The sequence below is a fragment of the Daucus carota genome, chromosome 3 (assembly GCF_001625215.2).
Source record: "Daucus carota subsp. sativus chromosome 3, DH1 v3.0, whole genome shotgun sequence".
Classification (NCBI taxonomy): Eukaryota; Viridiplantae; Streptophyta; class Magnoliopsida; order Apiales; family Apiaceae; genus Daucus; species Daucus carota.
In genome coordinates, this window is record NC_030383.2 from 57,302,362 (window position 1) to 57,329,484 (window position 27,123).

Below are 27,123 nucleotides of genomic sequence, written 5' to 3' on the forward strand. Positions count from 1 at the left end.
CGTATTTTATTGTTCTGTACGTTTATGATGTTATTTTGTGCGTGTTTCGTACTTTTACCTAATTAAAATAGTACTTCAAATGTGACATGAGCACTTTTAATTGGTAGTAATAGCATGGAAGGGACTGATTTTCTATTTTTTTCGTTTGTTCTTGTTTTTCAAAATTAATCTCACAAATAATATCCAATAAAATAAACAGTACAACAGAAACTTCTGTATCTCCCTGACCTTATGGATATAGACATTTAAACAGGGAGTTAATCCTAATAAAATTTATGGAACAGGAAACTGAAAAAGTTGAAATGTAAGTGGAAATTAGTCTAAAGTTATAAAATCGACAGCCATCAAGTTCCATAAATAACTTCACCCATATGAAAATTTTCTGATTCATAAAAAGAAATTTCAAAATACTCATGAAAAAAAATTAAAATTATGGGGTGTAAAGTGAAAACCTGAAATCTGTTAACTTTAACGATCAATTAAACGGAGAGTGGACAAAGGGGTGCAAAGCGAAGCGCTTTTCAAACTTTAGGGTGCATACTGTCAAAAAAAATTGTTTGGGACCAAATCAAAAAAACGTCTAAACATAAGGGGTGCAAGCAAATTAGTATTTTGGATCTCTTCTGTTTCTTAGAATGATACGATGGGTTTAATCATTTCCCATTAATGTTTCTCTTCTGTGATTCCACAATTTTTTCGTTTCCTTTTGTCTTCTTTAACATAGGTGCATATTTCTATTCTTGCCAAAAAAAAAAAAATGCACCTCGAAAAGGAGGAGATAATTGATGCAAAACCTGTACAATTGCTTAGAAAATCATCTTCGACAATGTTTCACATACTGAAGGTCTCTTCAACATTTCCCTCCTGATTTTCTCAAGTCACCTTCTTACAGACAGAATACCAGAAGGATCATGCCTCTAAACTAAACATTAACAGGCATGTGCTTCATTCAGCTGTCTGGAAATGGTTGTGTCGCCACCAGAAACTTTTAAGGATGCGAAAAGGCATGATAATCTTGCAATCACAGGACTCGTTCTTGTCGCTCTGGTCACAATTGCCAGCTTCTTTTGAGCATCAGCAGCGCAAAAGCTATGATAGCCTTCCAGGTCTTCTTTTGTGATCATTACAGCATCCCTTGAAGGAGACTGCGCCTTGGAAGCTAACCGATGCTGCTTGAATTCTTTAACTGCCTGTTAGTTGTTAAAGAAACAATGTCAAGTGACAAGTAAGCGAGCCAGATGGTGAAGAGAATCTAGCGTAATCATCTTACTTTCCATTGAGAGGGGGCCAAGAGCACTCTAGGTCTTCTGGAACGCACATATTCGAGTGCAGTGGCAGGAGTCATATGCTTATACTCCACCTGCAAATTGCAAAAGTATCGGTTTACTCTGACATTTCATATGGCAAAGACAAATTGATTCTTAAGAGCATCAATGCTAAAGCCGCCTTAAGAGGCAATACTTAGCGGAAAGGTAATTCTTTCATGTCAAGGCAGTAATTTTACCAAATAGCAAAGAACTACGGTTGTGCTCCTTCCCCTGCCAGCTTTGCAGTGGACATAAGTAGTCTTACCGCACGATGCATTTCCTGACGCCAAAGAGGCAGTATGCATTATGTTAAGGCCAGACATGCCCAGATACTATAAGTTTGGCTGTAGATTACTTACTGTGAATAAAATCCACTGCACGGTTGATGTCAGCAAATGAAGGGGCAAAGAGGTAGTCTCTGGTCGGGATCACCAGGTGGTCTATTCCACAAGCCTGAAAAGAAATACAAGACGAGGATATATACTATGAATCCACAATTAAGAACAGGACAAGTGAGGATGACATAAGATGAATCCAAGCAAATAAAAGATTAGAAGAGACATCTACATGACAATTTCTCAAAATGCACAATGTTACACACTATGTTTCTCCAAAAAAATGCAATTTAAGTCAGTTCAAGTGTAGCGTTTCCTGAAAACTACATTTTTTTAGTTCAAAAGGTAACATCAACTCCTAGACAAACGTAGAACACATTTGAACCCGTTAGATAAGTGTTGTGACAAAAAGTGTTTACTTGTTCTTTGCTAGTCAGCAAAAAATTTGCAGATCAAAAGGTAACGATTTAAACAGAGTTTCAATTTGCAATATAGTACGCCTGCACAAAATTGTATATAGAAAGTGCAGAAAGTCAAAACAAGAACCCTTACAGCCAGTGGCGGATCCAGGATTATATTTCAGTGGGTTCCTTAAATAATATATGATACTCCTCAAATCACGGAAAGTCAAAACGACTATTATAAAAGAAGGAAGTAACACTAACAACCACTTTTTGACGAAGTAGTGGATTCTTATAGGCTCTAATCACATTAATAATAATGGCCCCTCTGCATGCACAATCTTCGACATTTAAAATTTCTCATCTAAACAAAAAGTAGTTGTTAGTGTGAGTCCGTAAAAACATACTAGAAAAACCATTTTTCCATTTAGGAGAAAACATCGTTTGTTTGTTTAATTATTTCTAAGTTAACATTAGTTTTGAGTCTAGGCTTAAAAAGGGGTTCAAGTCCAAGCTGAGTGGGGTCCTGTGCACCCACTCAAGCTAATGTGCATCCGCCCCTGCTTACAGCCTTCATCTCAATTTTACCTAATAGGTTAATTAAATCTTCTATACAACTTCCTATCGCCTCCCTCAGCTCCGATGGACAAGGTATATATTGATTCCAGAGTAAAAGAACTGTTTTTTCTAACCAGGCGCCTTGACAAACAGCATTATAAACTTTGAACACAGTTTATAAATTTGCTTCTTCAGGTGTCGTAGACATAGACAGATGATAAAGAGGGAGAGGGATAATTAGAAGGCATCGAAATCTGCCTAAATGAAATATTTGAACTTGGTTGACACGAGTCGATTGATGTCTAGTAAGCTAATCTACAAGTTCTTGAGACTATTTGATGAATTATTTTATTCTTGAGTTGGAACTTGCGACAAATTGTTTTAGCGAGTAAATATAAAGAATTTTGTATAGCCGGGATCTTTTCCAAGGATTTTTTTTAGTGTGTATTTCCTGACCTCTCACAACATTCGTGAGATTGAAATTATCAACTAGCCTCAATCCATGGCAAACCAATACTTTTAAACAGAGAAATTACTATCAAACAACCAAAGAGCCATTATTATAACTCAACTTCAAAAGATAATTTTCAGAAAAATGTCTATACAAATGATCAAATTACCACCTCATTAAGCAAAGAATCAAGAAAAACAAAGGGGCCATTTGGATCTTTCATGTGAATGGAAATGAAGGGGGAATGATATAAAATCCCAAGTTGCAGTCAGGAAATGATATTTACCCATCTCAGAGTAGATTCCAAACAACTAAATTTTTAATCCAAACACTAACACATGAATAAGGGTTCCGCATTAAGCAAAGAACGACGAAAACAAAAATATGTATGCGCCTAATGAAAAGATACACAAAATTTACATACCTTGAACAATTCGGTGGGAACCAAAGTTTCATAAGCTTCATTAAGTGTTATGACTCCCCCAACACCAAGTAGCTTCAGCTTCGGAACATCTCCAGGAAATGGAACAGCTCCCAATAGAAGAAACTATATATATATTAAAAAAAAATCATCATTAACACAATTTAGAACACACAAACCGAAAAGCGATTATCTCCATAAAATCATGTATTTTCAACTTAGATAAATTAATAAAAATTCTTCGTTCATGAACCACTCTGGATGAAAGTTTTTTTTTTTAACACTACGATCACGCTCGTATGCATGACCCGAGAAGAGTAAGATGTACGCAAACATTCGGGAAAATATGAACCTGGTCAATCTCATCCCACCATCTGAACTCAGGTTCAACCCTGTTTCGAAAAACATTGTAAAGCAGAGTAGGGTAAAACAGGATCCGAGCGCCAGCTCCAACTAAAACTCGCTTTGCATCAACCACAGCTTTCACATTTGTGTCTGCAGTAACATCATGTAAATCCTGGATCTTCATGTAAGAGAATAGTTCTGATGATTAATGAAGTAGACAGAGTTTTGCAAGTGAAAGTAAAAAAATATGAAGAGTAGAATGACAAGTATGAAGTGTAGTATATAAAATAGAATCTGTAGTATAAGGAAATATTCGCATTAAAACGGTGGACGGATTCGAAACGAGGTTCTGTTTTAAGATAAATATATATGATCGAGATTCGAGGGACAACAGTAAAATTGTGGTCGACTAAATCACCTTTTGCATATTGCATTCTATGTAGTATTTAATTTGATAGCAAATCCGAAGGTGTGATAAAGAATTTTATTCGTTTTCTTAAAAAGAGGTTATTAGTTTGACTTTCGATTAAACTGATTCTTCATCATATTTAAAAATATATATAAATAATTCTGACCCGGTTTCAACATAAATTGAATATTTTAAAAAGTAAAATAAAATAAAAATAAAAAATTCCAAGAGGCGACCCTTTTTTTTTGAGACTATTTGTCAGTAAACAAACACTTACCATTTGGGCTAGGATGGCCATACATGGAGTTTACTTATAAAAATTTTCCGTTACAATAAATAAATAATTAAAATAAAATATTTTCTTAAAATAGGAGTATTATCTACACATGACAATATTCATTTCTTAGCGGATAATGGAAATGTATCATGTCATTAAAGTGTGGGGAAGCTAAGCTGAGCCCACATATGGAATAATGAATAATCTTGACTTTCACTTTGCATGTCGAAAATTCGTGTGGCTAATATAAAAAGAAACTTGTGGTCACTAAAATAGGAAATAAATAAACATCAATTAAATAAAAATTTGATTGAACCTCATATTGGCATGTGTCAAACTATTCTATTCTGTTGTTCCACGGGAATATTCTGGGAATAAATAGGGAGCCTAAATATGGGCTGGACTCTGGACCAAGTGAAGCAAAAAGTTTACAAATTTTATGCAGATCCTGCTTTAATAATGGGCTTGGCCCCAACATTTTTATGTCTAGCCTGGAAGCCCACTTGCCTGATCCAGGCCCGTTTTACTGGTAGTCATATTCGCTTCAGGCCACCGCATAAACGGGGAGAGGGAAAATAATAAAGCAAGTGAAGATGCCATGGAAAAGTTAAAGGCCGACAAAATGTAATGCAAGATGATGAAAATGTTGAATGATGATGAGAAATTCTTTGATGTTTCGATGGTGGCGATACATTTTTTCAATTCGACAATCCGGCCTAAATCAAAGCTTTTATCGGAACGGTGAATTGATTTTGAAATATTAAAAATTGAAAATAACAATCATTTTACTAGTCGCTTGACATGTCAAAATAGGATCGTAAATGAGCTGATGTAGATCAAATTTTGGTTCGAATTTGTTAAAATTTTACAAATGTTAGAGGGGTGCATGATGGTAACGATATTTTGGGCATTTATACGGATTTCTCACATAAAATTGACTCAACTACATTCAGCCACAAGTAAGGAGTCAACTACATGTCACAGATTGAAACTTTGAAAGTCTATCCACCAGCGCCATTGACTCATAGGTAGTGAACCAAGGTAAACCGCGCTTAACAGACTCTGATCCAGGAGGCATAATCACAAATTCTGCTCCCTTCGGGAGTCGAACCTGTGACCAAGAGGATATTTGTCCTCTCTTTAACCAGCTGAACCAACTTTTGACTTTTGGTTATTTGATGTTTTGAATTTTGGCACCCATATTTAGGTGAGTTGTTCGGATAGTAAAAGTTATTATTTTTGATTGATTTTTTTGTGAACTAAAATTTTGATTATATATTTTTTATTCAAAAAAAAATTTGAAAAATAATATTTTTACCTACTCGGTCAAAGCACTTAAAAATACGTGTCCAAAATCAAAAGTGTCAAATATTAAAAAACAGAGAGAGTACTTTTTTTATACTCCCTCTGTTTCTTAATACTTTTCTCATTTGATATGTCGGTACTGTTAATAACCTTAGATAAATTACTAATTTACGTCTAATCTATAAGATTAAATATATTCATATCTTGTTGGATTCTTATTTACAAGTACTTTAATACGGTGAAGTTTTTAATTATTATACAAAATTAAAGATATTAACGATCAAAAATGTGTGTTGACAAGCGTGATAAAGAAAAACATGAAAAGTATTATGAGACGGAGATAGTATTATACTTGTATCGTATTAATAATTATTTATAAATGAAAATTAATTCTAATTTGTATTTTTAAATAATTTCTCGATATTTACGATTCATCAAGTATAAAAATTATTAATATAATACTATATGATGAACTATTGTTTAAAATGTTTCTTTACACATTTGTGAAAGTAAAATTCTAAAAAATAAAAATAAGTCGCCAAAATAACTAGGATTTTCAACTTCATTTTACCCAAATTCGGAATCATCTTCTAAAATCATATAAATCAGAAGTATAAATTTGTTATACAAAACACGAATAAACTATTTTAACTTATAATCTCATAAGTCGGTTTTTAAGCTTGACCAAACATCACCTCCAACGTTTTATAATCTTTAAAGTTTCGGTAAGCTTACCCTACTATGCCTGCTTTGTTGACTTGCTCGCACAGAACACGTTCCAACCCTCATCATCTCAAGCGGTTATATACAAAGATCTGAGTGACTAAAAAATAGATAGAAACCCACAAAAACATAACAACAGAAACAAATTTAAAACAAATGCAAAGTCATCTAGAACCTTAAAAAAAAATGTAAAGTCGTCTAGAACATTCTTCATTTTCTAATTCTTAAGTAAGCAAGACCGGATTAATATGCTTGTCCAGAACTCCGGAGGATATTCGAAGCTTTAAATATCAAGTGTGGCAGAAAAAAATTAAAATAAATAAATAATTATAAATTTGCACGCGCTTGCTTTTGAAATCGGAGTCATGGAAAACAGAAGGATGCCATGTTACTTCACCAGTACTCAAGAATTGTTTTAGTGCCTCCCACATGACATCCTCCTGTAATCAAATCAAATTCTAAATATAACATAATTTTCAACATAGTGCAACTAATTCCGGGATTCATATCAGATAAGATGTGTTTGCCTATTATAAAATTTTCCGCTGATACGAGAGTTTTCTGCACTGGTACGTGGACTAGTCGAGTAGGTATGACCGACGTAACATAAGTCTCAAGAATTCCACTCTGAATTTCAATCGCACTGTGGGTTTGTTGAATTTATCGCTTTTATCTTTATATGATTAGAAATTTTTGTTTGTGTTGGCGTGGCTTAAAGTATGAGAAAGTCTTCTAGTATGATATTTTGATCATCGTGAGAAAGCATAAAAAGACTTAGAAGGGACTTAAACTAATGGGATTTCGAGGTCTCCGATTTATATGGTCCCTTTAGGTATCTTTAAGCAACCCATGGGAGACATAGAATCTTCATTTCAGTGCTCTTGATCATTGCCGATTGCACCTTGTATATTAGATAGATTAAGAGAGTGTTACAGTTCTTTAGTTATGGTTGGATAAAAACTAGGCCGCGTGTCGAAAATAAAATAAGCCGTGCAATTAATAGTTCTCTTCAGACTCGACATATTTACAAGTGATCGAGAGATCAAACTTTGTCAAAAACAAGATTTTATGTGAAAGTATAGACTCGATATGTTTACAAGAGATCGAGAGATCAGACTTTGTGTAAAACAAGACTAATGTATGAGTGTACTCGTTCCATAAATCATTTTATGAAATATTCTTGAAAATTTATGTTGCAGTAAATTAATGCAAACATTCTTGAAAACATGAGTTGAAATATCTCTATGACCCAAATACAAATTTATAGGGGTAAAATAACCTTGATATGGCAAGACTCACATTCATGCTTGTGGTGTCAAACATGTGTAATTAAGACAGGATCACAAGTGAGTAAAATTTAACAGAAATCTAGCAGCTGTAAAAAGGTTGAGTCCCTAGCTACCAAACAGTCACTGCCTCTGTAAAAAGCCTAAAAAGTCTAGCTTGTGTTCTTTTATGGCACGAGAAATTACAACAAACTGAGATGTCAACTAACACAAGTAGCAATAACACAAATACTTCAGCAAAAAATGGTGGTAAAAATCTAAAAGTGTTAAATGAAGAAAGAGTAAATTGAAGTGACACTTATAAATACAGATAATTTCATCAAGACACACAGTCCCACACCATCTGCTCCCTCATCAATGCTGCAACCACATTTCCACAACTTTATAATAAACCCCATCAAAACAAGCACCCCTAATCTCTCTCATTCTGTGCCTTAAAATGTTCAAGATTTTGGCCATTCTTGTGGTGCTGCTGCAGATCATAGGAGCCACTGAAGCTGCATTTGGTGTGGGTGTGGGGGTGGGCATAGGGGGTAGGGGCGGGGGTGTGTGGGTTGGGAGTGGTGGAACCAACAGCCCAAACCCATATGACTCTTCATCAGCCTCAAGGCTCAGTAATGCTTATACTGCACTTCAAGCATGGAAGTCTGCAATAAAAGATGACCCTTTGGGAATCTTGAAAACATGGGTGGGCTCAAATGTGTGTGACTATAAAGGTGTGTTTTGTGCAGATCTTCAAGATAACATGGGGAGTGGCTCAGTGGTAACTGTGGTTGCAGGCATAGATCTCAACCATGCTAATCTACAAGGCACACTTGTGAAAGAGCTTTCTTTGCTTACAGATATGTCTCTGCTGCACCTCAACACTAACAGATTCAGTGGCTCAGTTCCTGACACTTTTAGGGACTTGACATCACTCACTGAACTAGACCTCAGTAACAACCATTTTGCTGGGCCTTTCCCAACTCAAACTATCTACATTCCAAATCTTCTTTATCTAGACCTCAGATTCAACAGCTTCCAAGGGCCTATTCCTGATGACATTTTCAACAAGAGGCTTGATGCAATTTTTCTGAATAATAACTTGTTTGATGGTGAAATTCCGCAGAATCTCGGAAACTCACCAGCCTCAGTTATCAATTTGGCCAACAATAAGCTCACTGGTGACATTCCCTTTAGCTTTGGTTACATGAGTCCAAAACTAAAGGAGGTTCTGTTCTTGAACAATCAGCTCACAGGCTGCATTCCTGAAGGGGTTGGATTATGGTCAGATTTACAAGTTTTTGATGTGAGTTTCAATTCTTTGATGGGCCATTTACCGGACTCGATATCGTGCTTAAATGAGATTGAAGTTCTCAACTTAGGACACAACATGATATCAGGGGTCTTGCCAGAAATGGTCTGTGAGCTCAGAAGTTTGATTAATTTGACAGTAGCTTACAATTTCTTATCAGGGTTTGATCAAGAATGTAGCAAGCTTTTTTTCAGGAATGTGGGGTTTGATTTCACTTCAAATTGTATTCCAGGGAGGGAGATGCAGAGGCCTCAGCCAGAATGTTCTGCAATTCCTGGTGGGAGTTTAAGTTGCCTCAGAATTCCTGGAGCAAAGCCTCTTGTTTGTGGGCAATTATTTGAAGCCAAACAGGCCACTACTTCATCATCTCCATGAGAGTGATTGTGATCATTTAGAGCAGGCGGATAATGGGTGAAATTCATTAACTGATTATGATAGAAAGTAAAGAGGTGTTATGTCTTATAATTTATGTCTTCTTCAAAAGACACAAGAATTAATGTACATCTGTTTTTCTTTGTTGACAAGCTTAAATTTATTTATTTTTAGTTTTTTTTTAATTCAATTATCTGATAAATTTCTTACACAATCACTACTCCCTCCCTCCCGGGAGGTTGTACACGTTTACTATTGCACACATTTCGAGACTTTTATAAACTATAGTTGCATAATGTTTTTTTAATGAAAATTTAAACATCAAATTTTTATTCAGAATTTTTATTAAAAAAATATTATAAAACTATACTTTAAAAGAATTTTAACAAGCATGCCAAAAAATCATGTATATAATTCAATGGGACTGAGAGAATATCAAATAAACACGAGATCAAGAAAATCAAAGAACGAGATAAATATAACAATATAGATAAGCAAAACCAGTTTTAGCACGAAAACACGTAAATGTAGGTCTTCAACAAATGTTCTCTAATATATTGTGAGGGACTGACAGGCATGTGAAAAAATATCTTAAAATGAAAAGGGGAGTATATATTCTAATAATAAAAAATCCAAAGTAGCAAACAGTTGATGTTCCTTTGACACATGTGAATGGAGTCTATATGCAAGTACAAGAAGGAAAACTGGCACCTACTATGCAATGTACCATGGAAAGAAATTATGAAGCATATGACCTACAAAGGTACAGTAAATTATAGAAATGTCTTTTTAGCTACCAAATGAAGGAGGATGATAATAGAATAGAGATATGCAGAATGTCACATGTGAACAATCCCACTTGCTTTACGAGTATGTTTATTCCCAAACAAAGATTTTGGTCCACTCTAATGTAGTTTAGCCAGTTTAGGTTTCTTGGTTTCAATAATAAGTCTCGGGAGTCTTGTCAACTTCCTATATCAGCCAAAAGGGCGGGTTTCCTCATGTCTCTTGTGATCATATTCTCAGTTTCTCCCTCTACTCTGTCAATAAAATCAAGTCCTTGCTGCCTTCTCTGCTTCTTAATCCAGTTTATTGATCAGTTATTCAGGGAGATCTAAGAGCCTGTGTTACTCATGATCGGCCAAAAGCGTCCAATATGGATATGTGTCGGAGTGTTGGATTAGACAATAATTTCAAAATTTTACATGTTTTGGGTTAAAACATGTAAAATTTTACATGTTTCCGAGTGTCAAGTGTCCGACACGAGTATTCTAGACAAAATGAAAAATCCAGATAACATAGCTGCATATGCACCGATGCACAAAAATAATTTATTTGTTAAGCGGATCGACATATTGCCGGAGCACTTTTTTCGATTCATTAAGAGCGAAGTCCCAAAGATAAGCTCATGAGAGCATCTGGTGGGCTCTTCAAACAAGCTATATTTCAAAATGGAGGAGTATTACTTTACTCCCTTTCAGTCACTCAAAGATTTATTCTGTAGCGATGGCTAATAATTGCAATCAAACATTGTTATCAAAATCCAACTAGCTGGATCAAGTTATCTTGTTTATTTGGCCTACCAAACTCAGACCTTTTTCTAGAAGACAAAGAAAATTAATTCAGTTCATGTGAGGGCGTTTTCAATTCAATATTCTTTCTGGATACTTTTTTTGTTATCAAGCTCTCTTTATTTCAGTGTTCAACTTTCACAACAGTATTCATCTCAACATAACCTCTGTGTCTTTTTGTCTCATGCCTGGATATACAAGATTACACAGATATGCAACATACAGAGAATTAAGTACCTGGATTTACCTTAAAGTGGCTCATTATAGTTGTATTTATATTATCTATTATTTCGATACAAATAATATCTAATGTATTCGGCTATGAAGCACGACAAATATCCAATATTTAAGATTCTGCTTACAGCTTATTCAATAGATATACATTCAATGACAGTACCTGTCAGACATGGTTTATGACAAGTTACTGTGAATTATGAATCATTTAAGCACAAGATAATAGCCCATCATTGCACTAGTTTGATCGAGAATTAGCCCAACATGGACTTACTGATCAGGCAATGTAGTACATTGGGTTAGGGAGCTTGAAGGACCGTGTAGCCACTGCATAACCAGAGAGGTCGCTCCATTGATCTCCAGAGCAGCCATGGATAACATAACCTTCATCTACCAGTTCCATTCTCTTTTCAGACTTGTAAACGCTGGCTGCTTTGCCTTTATCCGAGGTTCCCCTGTTTTATTAACAACAAAGAAATAACTGTATTTTAAGCCACACCTCAAAAAAATATAGAAACCGTAATCTAAGACATCATGAAAAAATATATGTTACATTTACATTCAAGCCATCATGAGACTCCTATATATTTATTTCTTCCTCATATCTCATGCATTGAGTGCTCATATTAAGAATTATCTAACAGATGATCATCATTCTCGTTAAGCCAACTATCAATCCAGTTTGCACATATATTTAAACAAAAGGGGTAGCTTCCAATCCAACTCCAGCTAGATATCAAATCAAATATCTAGAGAAAAGGGTTTTTCTGTTAAACGCTGTGCATGATGTGTCTGATCAGCTTACCCAGTTCGGTAGATGTTTGGGACATTCAAGTGTTTCTGGTTTAACTCTGGTGATCAGATTAAAAGGAGGTCTTGAGAGTACGATACCTGAATCAAGTTTAGTATATACAAACATAACTCAAGGAAGGTTTTGAATTTTGTATAACTCAATAGTCCAATTACCTTAAGAAAAGTTTTTTCCAGTTGCTGAATCCCGCTTGTAGTAAATTTTTCTCAGTAACATTTCGTTGATATTCATCCCGTCCGGTTAATAAAAATACAGTAATTCCCATCTCTTCAAGCTCATTGTACAATCTCAAACTTGCTGGCAGGCTGGGGGCCTCACTCATCTCCACCCAGTTATTGAAGGACTCTTCATCATAAATTTGTGAGCTGCGTCCAAGACAGAAAGCTTTTATTAACCCAATGTACAAGCTTAAAGCATCTGCCTTAGTGATTTAAGAGCAATATGTTATCACAGTCTATTAAATTTGCCTACTGATCATTTGCATCAGCAGAAGGTGGATGTAGTTCATGTGTACATAAGTACATTGTTGACAGTACAATTCATAGCTAACATTCCTTTCATTACTAAAATGTTGTCAGAACATCAAAGGGAATTGATGGCTAAAGCCGTTATAGAATACATCGATAAAAGAACAGAAAAAACACTGAGAATTTAAAATTAAGACTTCATATCAAAAGCAGTAACACAAAGGATGTGAAATACAATTATCCGACACCTACGAGAATTTTATTCTAACTATAGGTGTTAGTTCCATGCCTACTTCTATTCTTGTCCTATTTGGTGGAACATACCCAATTTCACGTAGATGTATACTGCTTGTAGTTACCATGACCGTAATTATCATAAATTATCTAAATCTCAAAACAATAAATTTTGTTGTTTCAAACCTTTATAAGGCGCATATATATTCAGTGAAAAATCACAGAGGAATTTCAAACTATTAGAAAATATGACAAAATATAAAATTAACCAAGTGCAAGGAAATAATTTACTTTAACTAATAAGACCCCTCAATCAGTTGGAAAGCATCTGCAAGAAAGTTGCTAGTAGGTCCTCTGTGCATGGTTATTAAGTTTGCTTGAGAAGCGGAGCACTCTTGTCAATTACTTGGTACAACATAAAGTTGAGAAAGCTGGATATGGAGAACAAAACTTAGTGACGTTTATGAATTAACAATGATGATATTAGTAATCAAAATTCAAAGGTGCTCAGTAAAACAATATATATGTAGACCTTGATTTTTACAACTTAAAACTCGACTACAAATTGAGTAAATACAGTAACCATCCTATAGATGTACAGCATAACCTAACCATAAGATAACTGTCAATTTATGCTAGGTAATAAAACATAGATTATGTTTGTGCTCAGAATTTGAGGAAAACAATATCATGATTACAAGCCTAATACATAATATTCCACAGAAAGCACAAGTCCGACTCAGTTATTGTCCCGGCAACGACAAGTGTGTAGGTGGAACTCACATTCGCACACATTGACTGCCAAAGCAGTTTTTGGTGATCAAACAAAAGATTTATTGAATACATGACTATTTAATCCTCCACAACTGTAATATGAAATATAACTTGTATGCATGAGCAACTTAAGAGTACAAAAATCTCAATCGAAAGTCTGAATTATTTACTAGAGGAATCATACAAGCACCTGAGACTCTAAATCATTTCTATCTATTTTTGTATGATAGAAAGAGTAGCACCCACTCACAAGATCTCATATTGATCTGATTGCCTTAAATCTCAGGTTTATTTTTGTTCTTACTTGCTAATCGCCTGACATTAGTAACAGATTAAATGACTGATAGTGGATTCATGAAAGCAGTTGTTTAATAAACTCTTATACTCCCTCCGTTCCATAAGGTTCTTTACGTTACTTTTTGGCACGCATTTTGAGGCTCCTATAAAGTATAGTTTCATTAAAAAAATTTTAAAAAAAATTCTTCCCTGAATAAAAGTTTTTGATGTTTAAACTTTTATTCAAAAAATTAAAAATTTAAAAAACGTTATGGAACTATACTTTATAGGAGTCTCAGAATGCGTGCAAACAGTGAACGTAAACAACCTGGTGAGGCGGAGGGAGTACTCCTCCTTTGTTCTTAAGCCCAGTACAGATGTAGTTTACATGGATCAATTAGGAAAGGACACAACAGAAAACATATTACTTTATCTTAAAGAAATATTTCACTGAGATGTAACCGAAGTACAACTAATTTTTGGATTATTGTCGGGCATGAGATTCCAGTTTATGATGCCAGCAACAACAATAACATTATGTTTAAAAGAAAAAAAATGAAATTCAAGATTGTGTGGTGAAAAATTGTATACATGCATCACTTTGTCAACAACACAAGGGAGAAAAAGAAGAAAAAAGACAACAAACATCTACGCAGTCATTTCTAGACTACCACTATTTCATTCAATATAAGTTCAATGCGAGAACACAAGATTAAAATTGTTACCATATAGCATGTTTCCACATCACTTTGTCTATTAAAGGACTTTATATTAGGACAAAGTTCAATGTTGTAAGAACTTTTAACATTCTTTCTGCGTGCTGATGTTAAGTTTTGTATATACAACATTTTTGAATGTTCTTTTACATGTGCAAAGTTGAATATATCATTACAAGAATAAGAACAACTAACGGCTTCCGATCTTGGCTAGTAAATGGAGCAAGTAGACACTTAATAATCAATATACAGGAAACACTAGCAGGGTTTCAATCGAGCAGTACCAAATGCTATTGCCTATCAGGCTCGAGTTTGTGCTCGACTACAAAATCTGGAATCAGGCTCGAGTTCGTGTTTTAATCGAGCCATTAATCCGGAAGCTTAAATGACTAAAGTTCGAAAAACTTATGTTCGGGTTAGAAGCACCAATTGATTGTACTAAATACATATAAGTCTCAATAATATGTCATATATAATCATATATAATTAAAATAAAAGCACGACTAGACTTGCGAGCCTCACAAACCAAGTAACTTGGCCCTCAAGCGTGAAAACATACTCGAAAAGAACGAGCTCGACTCAATTCTTTTCGAATCAAATTAGAAAATCTTATGGATTGAGCTTGGAACAGGGGTAACAAACGAATTTGACCCCGTAAAGTACGAATTCGGATTGCAATTTTGAGTTTTGTTGACCTAAACTTACCCAAAAAAATATCGGGTCATTTTCAGGTTACCTTAAATTGACACAAATTTTTATATTATAATGTAATATTATAAAAAACACCTATATTTATATTATTTATATATTATCTATTATTTAAATTATTAAATATATTGCGGGAGGTCGGGAGTTCGACTCCCCGCGTGTACGTGTGTAATCAATTAGCAAAAAGAAAAAAATATTAAATATTTAATTTTAATTTACTATAAATTATTCAAAATATTATTATTTAGTTATTTATTATTTAAAAATATATATTAATAAATTATTATTGTGTCAGATAGGGCCGGGTCAAGCTTAGGTCGAGTATTTGGCCCATTGAAAGTTGGTTTCGGATAAATTTCTCACCAGAAACCTGAAATTGCCGGGCCCCACCTTGAGCATAACTCATATAAACCCTTAAACACAAGTATTAGCTCACAATGACAAAACAAATTAGCTCACTAATCCTCATTTCAGTTCACATTACTGATTTCTTACAACAATCAACAATGTATGTAAAGTAAAGACTAAAGACTAAATTAGCAAATAAAAACTTAAAAAAAATGTAAAGAGTGGTGAAAGACTCAACTCACTCAAATCCCTTATCAGCATAATAAGGCAGATTAGACAAAAGGGTCTCATCAATATCAAAAACCCAAGCATCCTTCCCAGTGAGCTCCACAGTCTTAGCATACTCCAATGAATCATCAGCAACCACCTCAGAATCAGATATATATCTGTCCCCAGTCATGTAATCCTTGACATAGTCAATACATTTCTCAGGAGTGAAGCTCCAGCTTCCAGCATCATTGGTTTCAACACTGAATCTCCAGCTATCACAGTAGAGAGTGTTGGCTAAGGTGAAAAGCAAGTGGGGTTTTGTGAATTGTTGGATTATTGAGTGGGAGAGAATGGGAGAGATTAGAGTGAAGAGGAAGAGAAGTGTGAGGTGGGTTTGGTCAGAGGCCATGGTTAGTATCAAGAAGACAAGAACCTACGACCCCTTTTAGTGTGTTTGAGTTTGGGTATGAATCTGAATCTATTTGTTTCTTGTTATGAGAACTTAAACTTTCATGTTTGGATCTAAGACATTTTTCTAGTGTAATCTATAAATAAATTGAGTTGAAAAAACTAGCTTCAAATGGGTTATGTGGTTACTTGAATTGTAGCAACTTGAATCCTATATGGATTTGATAATGGGAGGTTAGTGAATTTATATTACTCCCTTCATCCCATTTTAAGTGTCCTATTTGACTTTTGAATGGAAATTGACCAAAATTTTAAAATACATATATTAATAAATTATTATTATTATTATTTTCATTTCAGGTTGTTTCGGGTCGAGCCTAGGTCCAGCATTATGGCTCATTAAAATTTCAGGTTTGTTTCGGATAAATTTCTCACCCGAAACAGCCCTAGCTCGGAATACCTTGAGCATAACTCATATAAACCCCTAAAGAGCCTAAACAGAAGTATCAGCTTACAAGGACAAAACAAATTACCTCACTAATCCTCATTTCAATTCACGTCACTAATTTTCTACAACAATGTATATAAATTAAAGACTAAATTAGCAAAAATAAAATAAAAATGTAAAGAGTATTGAAAGACTAAGCTCACCCAAATCCATTATCAGCATAATAAGGCAGATTCGACAAAAGGGTCTCATCAACATCAAAAACCCAAGCATCCTTCCCAGTGAGCTCCACAGTCTTAGCATACTCCAATGAATCATCAGCAACCACCTCAGAATCAGATGTATATCTGTCCCCAGTCATGTAATCCTTGACATAGTCAATACATTTCTCGGGAATGGTGCTCCAGCTTCCAGCATCATTGGTTTCAACACTGAATCTCCAGCTATCACAGTAGAGAGTGTTGGCTGAGGTGAAATGCAAGAGGGGTTTTGTGAATTGTTGGATTATTGAGTGGGAGAGAATGGGAGAGATGAGAGTGAAGAGGAGGAGAAGTGTGAGGTGGGTTTGGTCGGAGGCCATGGTTAGTATCAAGAACCTGCGACCCTTGAAGTGTTTGAGGTTTGGGTATGAATCTGAATCTATTTATACCCAGTAAACACAATATCACATGTGCGAAATTTGTCAGATGTGACCCTGCCTCGTGAAATAATTAATAATTGAATTCGATTTGATTTTTTGTCAAATTTGATTTGAATTTGAATAATTTTTGAGAAAAAGTAGAAATAATTTTTTTAGTAATTGGTGTATTATAAATATTTAAATTTATTTAATTAAAATCTTTCATATGTCTACTACGTTATTTGAAAAAGAAATTTAAGATTGGGGCTATTTTTTATTCATTCATTATAATTTTTGGTATTTTTTTTATAAATGAGTTAATTCAATAATAAAAAGCCACGGTATCTACATAAACAGTCGCGTCGAACAAAAAAAAAAACAGAAACAATCACTGATTAATCCATTCTTCTTGGAAATAAAATCACTTGATTTGTTAAAGATGATATGTACACATACTTCGCCACTTTCGCTTCCGCCATAAATAGTTTGAGCTATCGACTGAGAATGCAATCCCCTGACAATTTTTATTACTAAATCAAGCACCATACTCACACAAACGGTGAGAAAATAATAAAAGTCATACAAATAGTGAGACAACAAAAAAATCAATACCATACGTGACAACCTAACAACCAAATGCGTAAATGAAATATTAGATAAACAAGGAAATCCTAAGATCTGGAGAACAAACCCACAAAAATAAGATAACTCGAACCACTTTGAAGGATAGAAGCACTGTGAAAAATGAGAAGTTCGTAACTCCGTGAAATTGAGATCTAAGATAAGAAGGTTAAAACGGAAAAGGTTTTGAATCCTTAGATCCGAAAAACCAAACTAATGTTAAATAAGTTCTATTGAAAGAAGGAACAAAACCCAAAAAAAAAAAAAAAAAAATTTAGGAGCTTTCCATCGGTAGAGATCCGATGGAAGCCCCTTCCATTGCTAAACAAAAGTAAAAGATCGAGGGGGAGGAAACTAGGGCTTGCGCCTTTGCCGTATCGGATAAAATTATAATTTTTGGTACTTGTTCAAATAAATATGAGATTATCGGATTGAGGGATCGTTTGGTTCGTGGAGCGGTATCGGGTTCGAATTAAGAATCGAGTTGGGGTGGTATGGGGTTAAGGTATCATTTATGATATCATGTGTTTTTTTGAGTGTTGGAATGAATCTATTTAATTTAAATATTATCATGTTATTGATTAAATAAAATAATTTTATTAAATAAAAAATTATAAATATTTTTATTATTAACAATAACATTTATTTGTATATGTAAATATTTTTTTTGTCATTATTAATATTTTTTCAAAAAATAAGAAAAAAACATTAATAATGATACCCATACCAGCATTTCATACCCACCTCTTCACTTGGGTTTCAAAAAGTCATATTCTGAGGGTTTGAGATATGGGTATGAAGATAAAAAAAATCCAACCAAACATTAGGTATGAGTTTGGCTGATTTGATACCCATACCTGATTCATCGTACTACCCAACCAAATGACCCCTCAAATAAATAATATAGTTCTGATTCAATTTCCTGCTGGAAATATAGCCTCTTTCTTAGCTGAGAGTGGTTGTGCAGAGAGTACAGCCTTCTGCCAAAGAAATTTAACCTCTTGTCTAAATTTGAAAAAAACGTGCTTAATAATGATCGAGTAAAATAGGTGAATTCAATTGTCATCTCCTTTTCCAACCAAAAATTATGTGGCTCTGGCCTAGCAAAAAATTTTATGTGGCACAGTTTTTTTTGCTTTCTATACAGCATGTGGCTCAGGCTAGTGAGGTGTAATCAGCATCTCTACGAGTCATACAAAACAAGAAGAAAACTTCAGCTGTACTGGGAAGTAGAGGTGGCCATTCGGGCGCGCCGGGGCGGTTCGGGCCGGTTCAACCGCGGGCCGAACCGTCAGCGGTGAAACCGTAACCGGCACGTTTGAAGTGGCGGTCCGGTCCGTGCCGGACCGGGGCCAGAAGAACTGAAAACCGGAACCCAGTTCAGTTCCGATCCGTGTTTAGACGATTCAGTCGGTTCGGTCCGTTTGGCCACCTCTACTGGGAAGAAGATCCTTTTACGTTAGTAATACTGCACTCATTAGTTATGCAGATTAAAATTCATGATTGTGCATATATGTTCATAACAATTTCATTACATTACTAACTCTGTAACTCATTTCACTTCACTATAATATTATCCGTCATTCTTTTCAATTTTGGTCGAAGCACCCTTTTGCAGCCAGTATATTAAAAAATACAGTAGTATAGTAAAAACAGCAATCATTTAATTTGACAAAAATATCGTGTTGAAATTAAGCAGAAAACTAGAATAATTAATTAAATATATATTTAAATAATTAAACTTGATCGATTAGTTTTAGAAAATAATGTATTGATAAGTTGAATTTTAAAATGCTAAATCCATGTAAGCTTGTAAAGTTCTTCAATTTCCATAATCCTTGTACAAACTAACACACTCACTTTTTTATACCAACTTCGTAAACAACATTAAAACAAGCTCCATTTGCCTAGGTCCGGATGAAAAACATACTCCCTCCGTCTTATTTTAGTCGTCACAATTCTATTTTTGTTGGTTAAATTGACTAAATTTTGACTAAAGATTATGAATCACTCTTTCATTATTTTAAAAAACTAAAAACTACATCTTAAAATAGATTAAAAGTTATTTCTGATGATATTTTTTTTTAATTATATCAAATAATAAGATATTAATAAAATTTAGTCAAATTTTAATCAATTTAACCGGCACAAAATTAAATGTGACAACTAAAATGAGACGGAGGGAGTATTTCTCGATACATCTAATGGCCTCCTCGGACTAAGAGAAGATTTATTCAAGACAGTCCAGTGCAGACAGTGCCAGGCTATGAATTCCGGGCTCCCCTCTGGACTTTAGCCGGCTGATCCATAACAAACTCGTTGGTTGGGACGAATTTTTTCAATTTAAGTTAATTGATATTATGTTTTAACTCAATTTAATCAATTTTTTATTGTTTTATTTAAAATAGATGGCAACCGTATAAATTTTATTAATTAAAAGAATATTTTACAGATAATTTGAGAGGAATTCCTTTCTAAAAAATCGGAACAAATCATATCAAAATACAGTCCGTCATTCATTACGGGCCGGTTCGAGCGGGAAGTCCTGACTCGTGCGGTTCGCGCGGACGGTCAGGTCCGATCCCAGTTACAAAATATATATGATCATATCGGGTCCGATCGCAGTTACAAAATATATATATAATCACGGGCTTCTAGAAACTAAATTAGCCTAAAAACTAGAAACTTCAAACTGGTATCTGACCAATTTTTTATCACTATTTTTAACTGCTACTATCACTCATTTGTACATCACAAATCACTATTTCCTATACAAGAAATCTCAAAAATAAAGATATATAAATATACATATACAACATATATCATCATCATATTCACTTATATCACATTGATGAACCTCCAAGCATCATTATCAACCCATTCCACTGCTAACGCCGTCACCCATACCCACAATTGACCTACCACCGCTTGTCACCATAACTTGTCATTACTGGTGATTATTTACCACCACCGCACACCTCATCTCATTATTTTTTTTTTTACCATCATAGACCTTTTACAACTATAATTGCTCATAAATAATCGATAACCAATAGCAAACATAAGTAAATTTTCTCAATTATCAATAACAAAAATTGCTAATATAACTGCATAAAATAGTGATAAATAGCGTATAAACGAGTGATATTAGTAGTTATATAACATTAGTTTCTATTTGATCGCTTGCCTATATATAATCATACTGGCTTATTTTTTGTACAGTCCGTTCCTGTTCGACTCGGGCCTGATTTGAGCCGATTTCTATTGAATTTTTTCTGGGCCAAAACCGTTGGTTCGGCCGGCAACATATATAGAGCTGCAGTCTACTCACGATACAAAAGAAAGATTAGGGTTTGGACGAATACTCCAGGGTACATCTAATGGCAACCTCCGACTTAGAGAAGTATCTAACCCAATATTTATTGATAAACATCTTTTGCAGACTAGATGTAAAATCTATTCTACGATGCACTTGTGTTCGCAAGTCATGGCATCACCTTATTATCAACACTTCTAATTTGGTTAAAGATCATCTAACCTTTCAGAAAACCTCCTCCCATGCAAAAAAATATATACTACATCAACTTCCAAAGGCTGCAGATTACTAACAGATTGCACGCCTCTTTTCGACACTACGAAACATTCTAAACTATACTACACTCCAGAATTATTCGAGAAAGATTTTAAAACTGGTAATGGACGCAAACTGAGGATTCACGGGATGTTTGATGGGTTGTTTTGTATTTCTTTTTCCTCGAGAGAATTTGAGTATAGTGAACATGATTGTTATCGTATAGGAGATAATTTGTATCTATGGAACCCGATATGTAGAAAATCTAAAAGGCTTCCGGGACTTGAACTCTCGACCTCTGGTGTGAGCTTTGGGCAATATGGTGGTGTGAGCTTTGGGTATTATGGTGGTGATTATAAAGTGATAGTAATTTCTTCGTGTACTGGTTGTAAATATTTTGTTTCCATTTACAGCTTAAGTAGTCATTGTTGGAACGTTATTCGTACTAATTGTTATTATCAAGAGGTTAGTGATTTTACTATTCACCATCCTACCAGGTTTGTATATGGTACTGCATATATGATAACAGCTATGCGAAGGACAGCATTTTCATATCTACCGCTGATGGTATGGTTTGATTTACGCGATGAGACTATCCAACAGTTGAAGTGTCCGGAAGAATTTGTTCATTATGGTTCTTGCTATACCATTGAAGCGTATGGAGAATCAATTGCTGTTTTCGGATGTGGTATTAGAGAGGATCATGAGCGGTATCTTGACATGTGGACATTTTTAAGAGACAAGGACTCATCCAAATCAAGCTGGGAAAAGAAGCTGGTTATTAAGATGAAAAATGGGTTGTATACTAATTTTCCATTAGGCTTCAGGCTTCTTAGACAATGGTAAATATGTTATAAGTAGATTTTCTAGAAAAGATTATTCATTGAAAACCACGTTCCTTTTGTGCGATCTGGAGTCTCAAAAAGTTTCAAAGTGCCGATCTCAAAATAATACAGGTTGTGATATGAATCCTAATTGTGTGGAGAGCCTCCTCCTACTCGATGAAGATAGCATAGATCCTTTTGTGCACTCTGAGGCGGAGTCTTCTTGCGGTTCAATATTGTTTACTTTGCAGAAGGATATCGGACATCCAAAAAAGTGTATGGAAACTGAACTGGGAAAATCAAGCAAAGATATTAGGAGGAAGAAAAGATCTAGAAGGTAGAGCAAAAGCTGAGTTGAGGAAATTTTTTATGACAAAGGTGACTTGTTATCTAGTTTTCTTACAGAATTTTAATGCACTAATGTTTTGTAATCTTAATTTTGTTAATTCTAGATCTGCTTTGTTTTATCCAGTATTGATATCGCATATTTAGAGCATCTCCAACCCTCTTGCCCTGTTAGCTAAAATAATTTAAAAAGAAACTCAAACAATATAAAATTTATCTGAGGCCCCTGTATTTGAACTTGTTTGCGATTTTGAATCATTTATTGATAGTTTAGCCCCTGTTTTATTATGTTGTGATCTAGCGAGACAATTCTTACCGTACTTTGTGAGCTATGTAAAGGATATCTTTCTTGTTCATTATATCCGTGTTTATACCATTCTGATTGAGCTCTCAAATAGTTGTGTAAGTCTTGAGCATGTAAAACTTCGTAGGACTTTACTCATCGTTACTTAGTCTCTTTGACTGATCATGCTAATTAAAATCTTTTCCCACTATTTTTGTTACCCTGAAATTCAAGTTTCTAATCTTTATATCCGGCCTTTCTCATTTTGCAGGCGTGATAATTTGAATTTGAATAATCTAAAGGCTGATCCAACGTTGGGGAGGCCATTGTTGGATTGATTGCTTTGCTCCCTCATTGCAGTCAGTAATGGTCTATGAGTTGTTTAAGATCATTTGAATTTCGTCGAATTACTCCTAATATGCACCATACTTATTTGTAATCAATTCGGAAATTGTTCCTGTGTGCCCCATACGCGTATGTTATCAGAAATTGTTGCTTCGCCTTTTCTTGTCTATGATATGAAATGGCAATTCTGTATTGTCAAAGTTGCAATTCTATATTACCAATGGAGTCTGGTAAAAAATATTTGTTGCTGTGAATGTTGCGCAATTCAAGTATAAGCACTCTTCTTATATCTTCGATCTGTGTTGGAAAGAAACATGTCTTGATGCTCTTTCTTATGTATATATTTATGAATATAAGTAGTTGAATAGATGAACTAGTTCATGGAACAATGATATAATGATAGAATAAACCAGCAACGTGCTGTTACATTTACAGTGTAAAAAAAATTAACGAATATAAGACCAGAACAACCTGATTATACTTCACACAGGTATATTAAACTACATCTACTCTCTTAAGGAACTTATAGGCCAAAAGTATGCGGAGACTAAAATACGTGTCAAGCAATATAAAAAAATGTAAAGAAATGAGAAGGACGGAGAGAGTATTGTCTAAAGCTATAGTGTACTGCGATGATTTCATCACTCTGAAGCAAAAGGGTAGAGAATGGAACGTTTTGTTTATGAACTTGACATGTTATTGTATATGTTAGGCACAAGATTGAAGGTTTAAGAAAATGTATCGTGATCATCGTGCATAAATTCCTTTCCGAGCTTATGAGAGAAAAGTCTACAAGCATCCATACTGAGATCGATAGCAGCAGAAAGAGCGATAAATAGAGCAGCATCAGACATACAAGTTACATGCTTCACTCCCACCATAACCGTCGGCTTACTCACCTTTCCTTCGCCTTCCACGGTTGAACCCATTACAAATCCCCTGCCTGGAAACAATGAAGCTATTCCAGAGTCTTTAACGGTGTTTTCAATGCTGAATTGCCCTCCGTTTTGTAAATTTATTGTACCTTGAGCAATGGGAATGCCGCTAGTTAGGCCAGTGTCATTGACAAGCTCAAACTTGTACCCCAACCCGTCGATTGATCCCCTTTCCCTCCAAGCCTGGAGACGTCCCCATGGCTTCATTGAGAGTCCATGGGGACGAAAAATGAGCCAAGCACCAGGATTTGATCGAGACACACAATCAGTCCCTGGTGATGGCACGAAAGGAGTGATCATTGAAGCGGATGCCACAGACGAGCCTAATATGTCGTGGATTGTAATCATCCACCCCTTCCTTTCCCTTCCCGGCTTCTCTCGTTCCCCTGAAAATGTCCTCATCCATACTCTCCTGTTCGTCGTGAAATCTGATGGAAGAGACCTGATAGTACACGATTTCAAGGGCAAACAATCAGTAACATTTCACAAAAGCATTCTTTAATTAATTAGGTTAACTAAACTACATTAATACAAGTATATAAAAAGTCAGAGGGTTAGATATTAAAGATTTGAGCACAGATCTTTGCACATGGGAGAGGAATCAAGCTGGTAGAGGTAGTTGTCCAAGAGATTAAGACAGTTGGTGATAGGATTCCTTATACTCTTAATTTGACTGGTCTAACATACACAAGCTTGAGCATGAAACCAAACTCTCTAAATTAATAATCTGGTTCTGGTAGATGACAAACCACTATCTAGGCAAATCATAAGTCAGTGCAAATGTAGATTTTCTCAAATGAACAGATCAAAGTTCCCTCTGTTTTCTTAAAACCTCACATGGTGATGCATACAACATTTTATAAGTCATGCAAACATGTGGACTCGGAACTATTGACTAGTATGTATTGTATGTTGAGAATTAGTCCATCTAAAATCTTAAAGTGTCATAGAAAAGCCTATGATACTATATTGGAAACCGGTCCGTCTAAAACCTTAAGGTATCAGAGGAAGGTCCCAAATGGAACCTCTTGACGACTCTAATAGCATTACATATTCTATTACATATTATAGCTACATGTTAACCGTACGATGCATTGATAATTCCTAACTGTTCAAGACCCTTCAAATGGACTAACTGAATTGAATGATCATGAATTCGCATTGAATCAAATTTATGTTCTGAGGCCCTAAAACAATTGAGTCATATCATTATCAAACTCAAGGCATACACCGGAGAATTTGAAGAAAATAGCATGATATAAAATCCAGATATTTATGTCGATATTTACAAGCTGTTCGATAACAGGAACTTTCGTTATAACTAGGGACCATAAATTTATAATTGAGACAAGACAGCCAATCAGAAACAAGAAAACAAGAACAGGACATATAATAATGTTAATGTCAGCTCAGAGTAGCACCAAGATAACAAAGCTACTAAAATGCGCATGATCAATCAAGAAAACTCAAACTCACCTTGATCTAGAGTTCCGATCAGCACTAAACTTGCAACTAAAAACAGGCTGTCGAATGTTCCCCTGTATCTGAAAAACCACCGGACTACACTCCGGTTCACCCCCGAACTGAAAAACGTACCTCGGGTCCGGTTCAGACCGGACCACGACATGCAACTCAGCAGTACTAGTACTATTCGCATGCTCATTCCCGAGCTTCAACCAGCCATCTTTAAACACGACAGGTCCTAAAACAACGCTGTCATCTAGTTTGACACCAACACTAACTTTGCCTAGTAGCTTTCCACTGCTCAGGCCGCATGTTCTTCCCATGCGGCCTGTGTAAACAAAGAGCGTGACGTGCACAGATTTTTCAGATAACCTACGAAGCGTTGCAGGGTCGAGATGGAAGCCCGGGAAGGAAGTTGCTGATGCCGAAGCCTCCGTGGATGACAGGGGAATGAGAGTGGTTTGTGAAGGGAAATTCTTGAGCCGAAGCTTGCAAAAACAAGGCGTTGTCGAAGGGTGCACCCCGGAGCCTGCAGCAGATTTAGTGGCTAGCGGGAGTTTCAGAGTTAGTGATTCTACTATCAGACGTACAAACGGACACGGATCCATCGCCGGAATTTGACACTGAGTGTTGCTTCTTGCTAAACCGAAAATCGATCTGAAAAAATTGATCGTGTGAGATGAGAGTGTCGTGAGAATGTGTGGAATTAGAGGGGGAGAGAGCCTGGGAAACATCTATCTTGCAATATATGGAGCGGAAATGTAATAATTTGGAGGGCTGTTACGTTTGTCGTTTTGTTCGTCTAACGTTTCTTTTTTGTTTATTTGTTTGTAGTTTAGTTGACGTAAATAATACATTCGCCGCGAGACTTGATGATTATAGGCCATGCAGAATGTACAAATGATTAGGAGATAATTTTGATGCTCAAATCCATTTTCATAAAAGATTTTCTACTTAAACAAATATGGTAATAATTACATGGGATTATTGACGTGAAATTTTAAGTACTAATCCTAAAACACATTTTTTATTTGTAAAAAATGATACACATCACATATCATAGTATATTTGGCTTTGAATTTATTTGTTGAAACCGATTCCTCTATTATTGGTAAATCAAAACATATATATTCAGTTATATAGCGATTTAACAAATGGATTTAAAATATTGCTCTAATACTATCACGATGGTCATTCAATTTATTTTTATCTCGACTATTTCAAAATCCTCAGCTAATACATGACTCTGTGTGTATTTAATTTGAGGATCGAATATCACATATATTACTTGTTGGATTAAAATATATATAAAAAACCACTCATTACAAATGTGATTGAACATACTTTTGAAAATGGAATTTTGTTATATATTTGATATTTATTCCATTAAAACCGTTTGAGTTAATTTTATAAAGTGCCTTCTTACT

The 27,123-nt window shown here is 35.1% G+C and overlaps 5 protein-coding genes across 8 annotated transcripts; 2 read left to right on the top strand and 3 right to left on the bottom strand.

The window, feature by feature from the left end:
* Positions 1-782: 782 nt before the first annotated feature.
* On the bottom strand, positions 783-4,150 carry LOC108213045 (phosphatidylglycerophosphate phosphatase PTPMT2). Its single transcript, XM_017384776.2, has 6 exons — positions 3,826-4,150; positions 3,477-3,599; positions 1,667-1,760; positions 1,505-1,587; positions 1,271-1,360; positions 783-1,190 (listed from the first exon to the last, which is right to left on the bottom strand). The coding sequence occupies exons 1-6, from the start codon at positions 4,000-4,002 to the stop codon at positions 930-932; spliced, it is 828 nt and encodes a 275-aa protein (XP_017240265.1). The 5' UTR covers positions 4,003-4,150; the 3' UTR covers positions 783-929.
* Positions 4,151-8,034: 3,884 nt separating this feature from the next.
* LOC108213024 (leucine-rich repeat extensin-like protein 4) lies at positions 8,035-9,669 on the top strand. Its single transcript, XM_017384748.2, has one exon. The coding sequence runs from the start codon at positions 8,258-8,260 to the stop codon at positions 9,485-9,487; it is 1,230 nt and encodes a 409-aa protein (XP_017240237.1). The 5' UTR covers positions 8,035-8,257; the 3' UTR covers positions 9,488-9,669.
* Positions 9,670-11,297: 1,628 nt separating this feature from the next.
* On the bottom strand, positions 11,298-17,320 carry LOC108213047 (acid phosphatase 1). 4 transcript variants are annotated; one of them, XM_017384780.2, is made up of 4 exons: positions 16,893-17,320; positions 12,256-12,465; positions 12,095-12,164; positions 11,591-11,744 (listed from the first exon to the last, which is right to left on the bottom strand). In XM_017384780.2, exons 1-4 carry the CDS (start codon positions 17,267-17,269, stop codon positions 11,730-11,732), a joined length of 672 nt encoding a protein of 223 aa, XP_017240269.1. In that variant the 5' UTR covers positions 17,270-17,320; the 3' UTR covers positions 11,591-11,729. The 4 variants fall into 4 exon arrangements, 3 of the variants coding, with proteins under 3 accessions (XP_017240267.1, XP_017240268.1, XP_017240269.1); XR_001805154.2 differs by having other exon boundaries at positions 11,603-11,744; positions 12,095-12,180; XM_017384778.2 differs by lacking the exon at positions 12,095-12,164 and having other exon boundaries at positions 11,298-11,744; positions 16,893-17,317.
* A 4,330-nt stretch (positions 17,321-21,650) lies between these two features.
* Positions 21,651-22,346, top strand: LOC108212758 (uncharacterized). Its single transcript, XM_017384473.1, has one exon. It carries the CDS (start codon positions 21,651-21,653, stop codon positions 22,344-22,346), a length of 696 nt encoding a protein of 231 aa, XP_017239962.1.
* A 1,328-nt stretch (positions 22,347-23,674) lies between these two features.
* On the bottom strand, positions 23,675-26,509 carry LOC108213018 (uncharacterized). The gene is made up of 2 exons (XM_017384740.2): positions 25,709-26,509; positions 23,675-24,674 (listed from the first exon to the last, which is right to left on the bottom strand). The coding sequence occupies exons 1-2, from the start codon at positions 26,428-26,430 to the stop codon at positions 24,026-24,028; spliced, it is 1,371 nt and encodes a 456-aa protein (XP_017240229.1). The 5' UTR covers positions 26,431-26,509; the 3' UTR covers positions 23,675-24,025.
* Between the last annotated feature and the right edge of the window lie 614 nt (positions 26,510-27,123).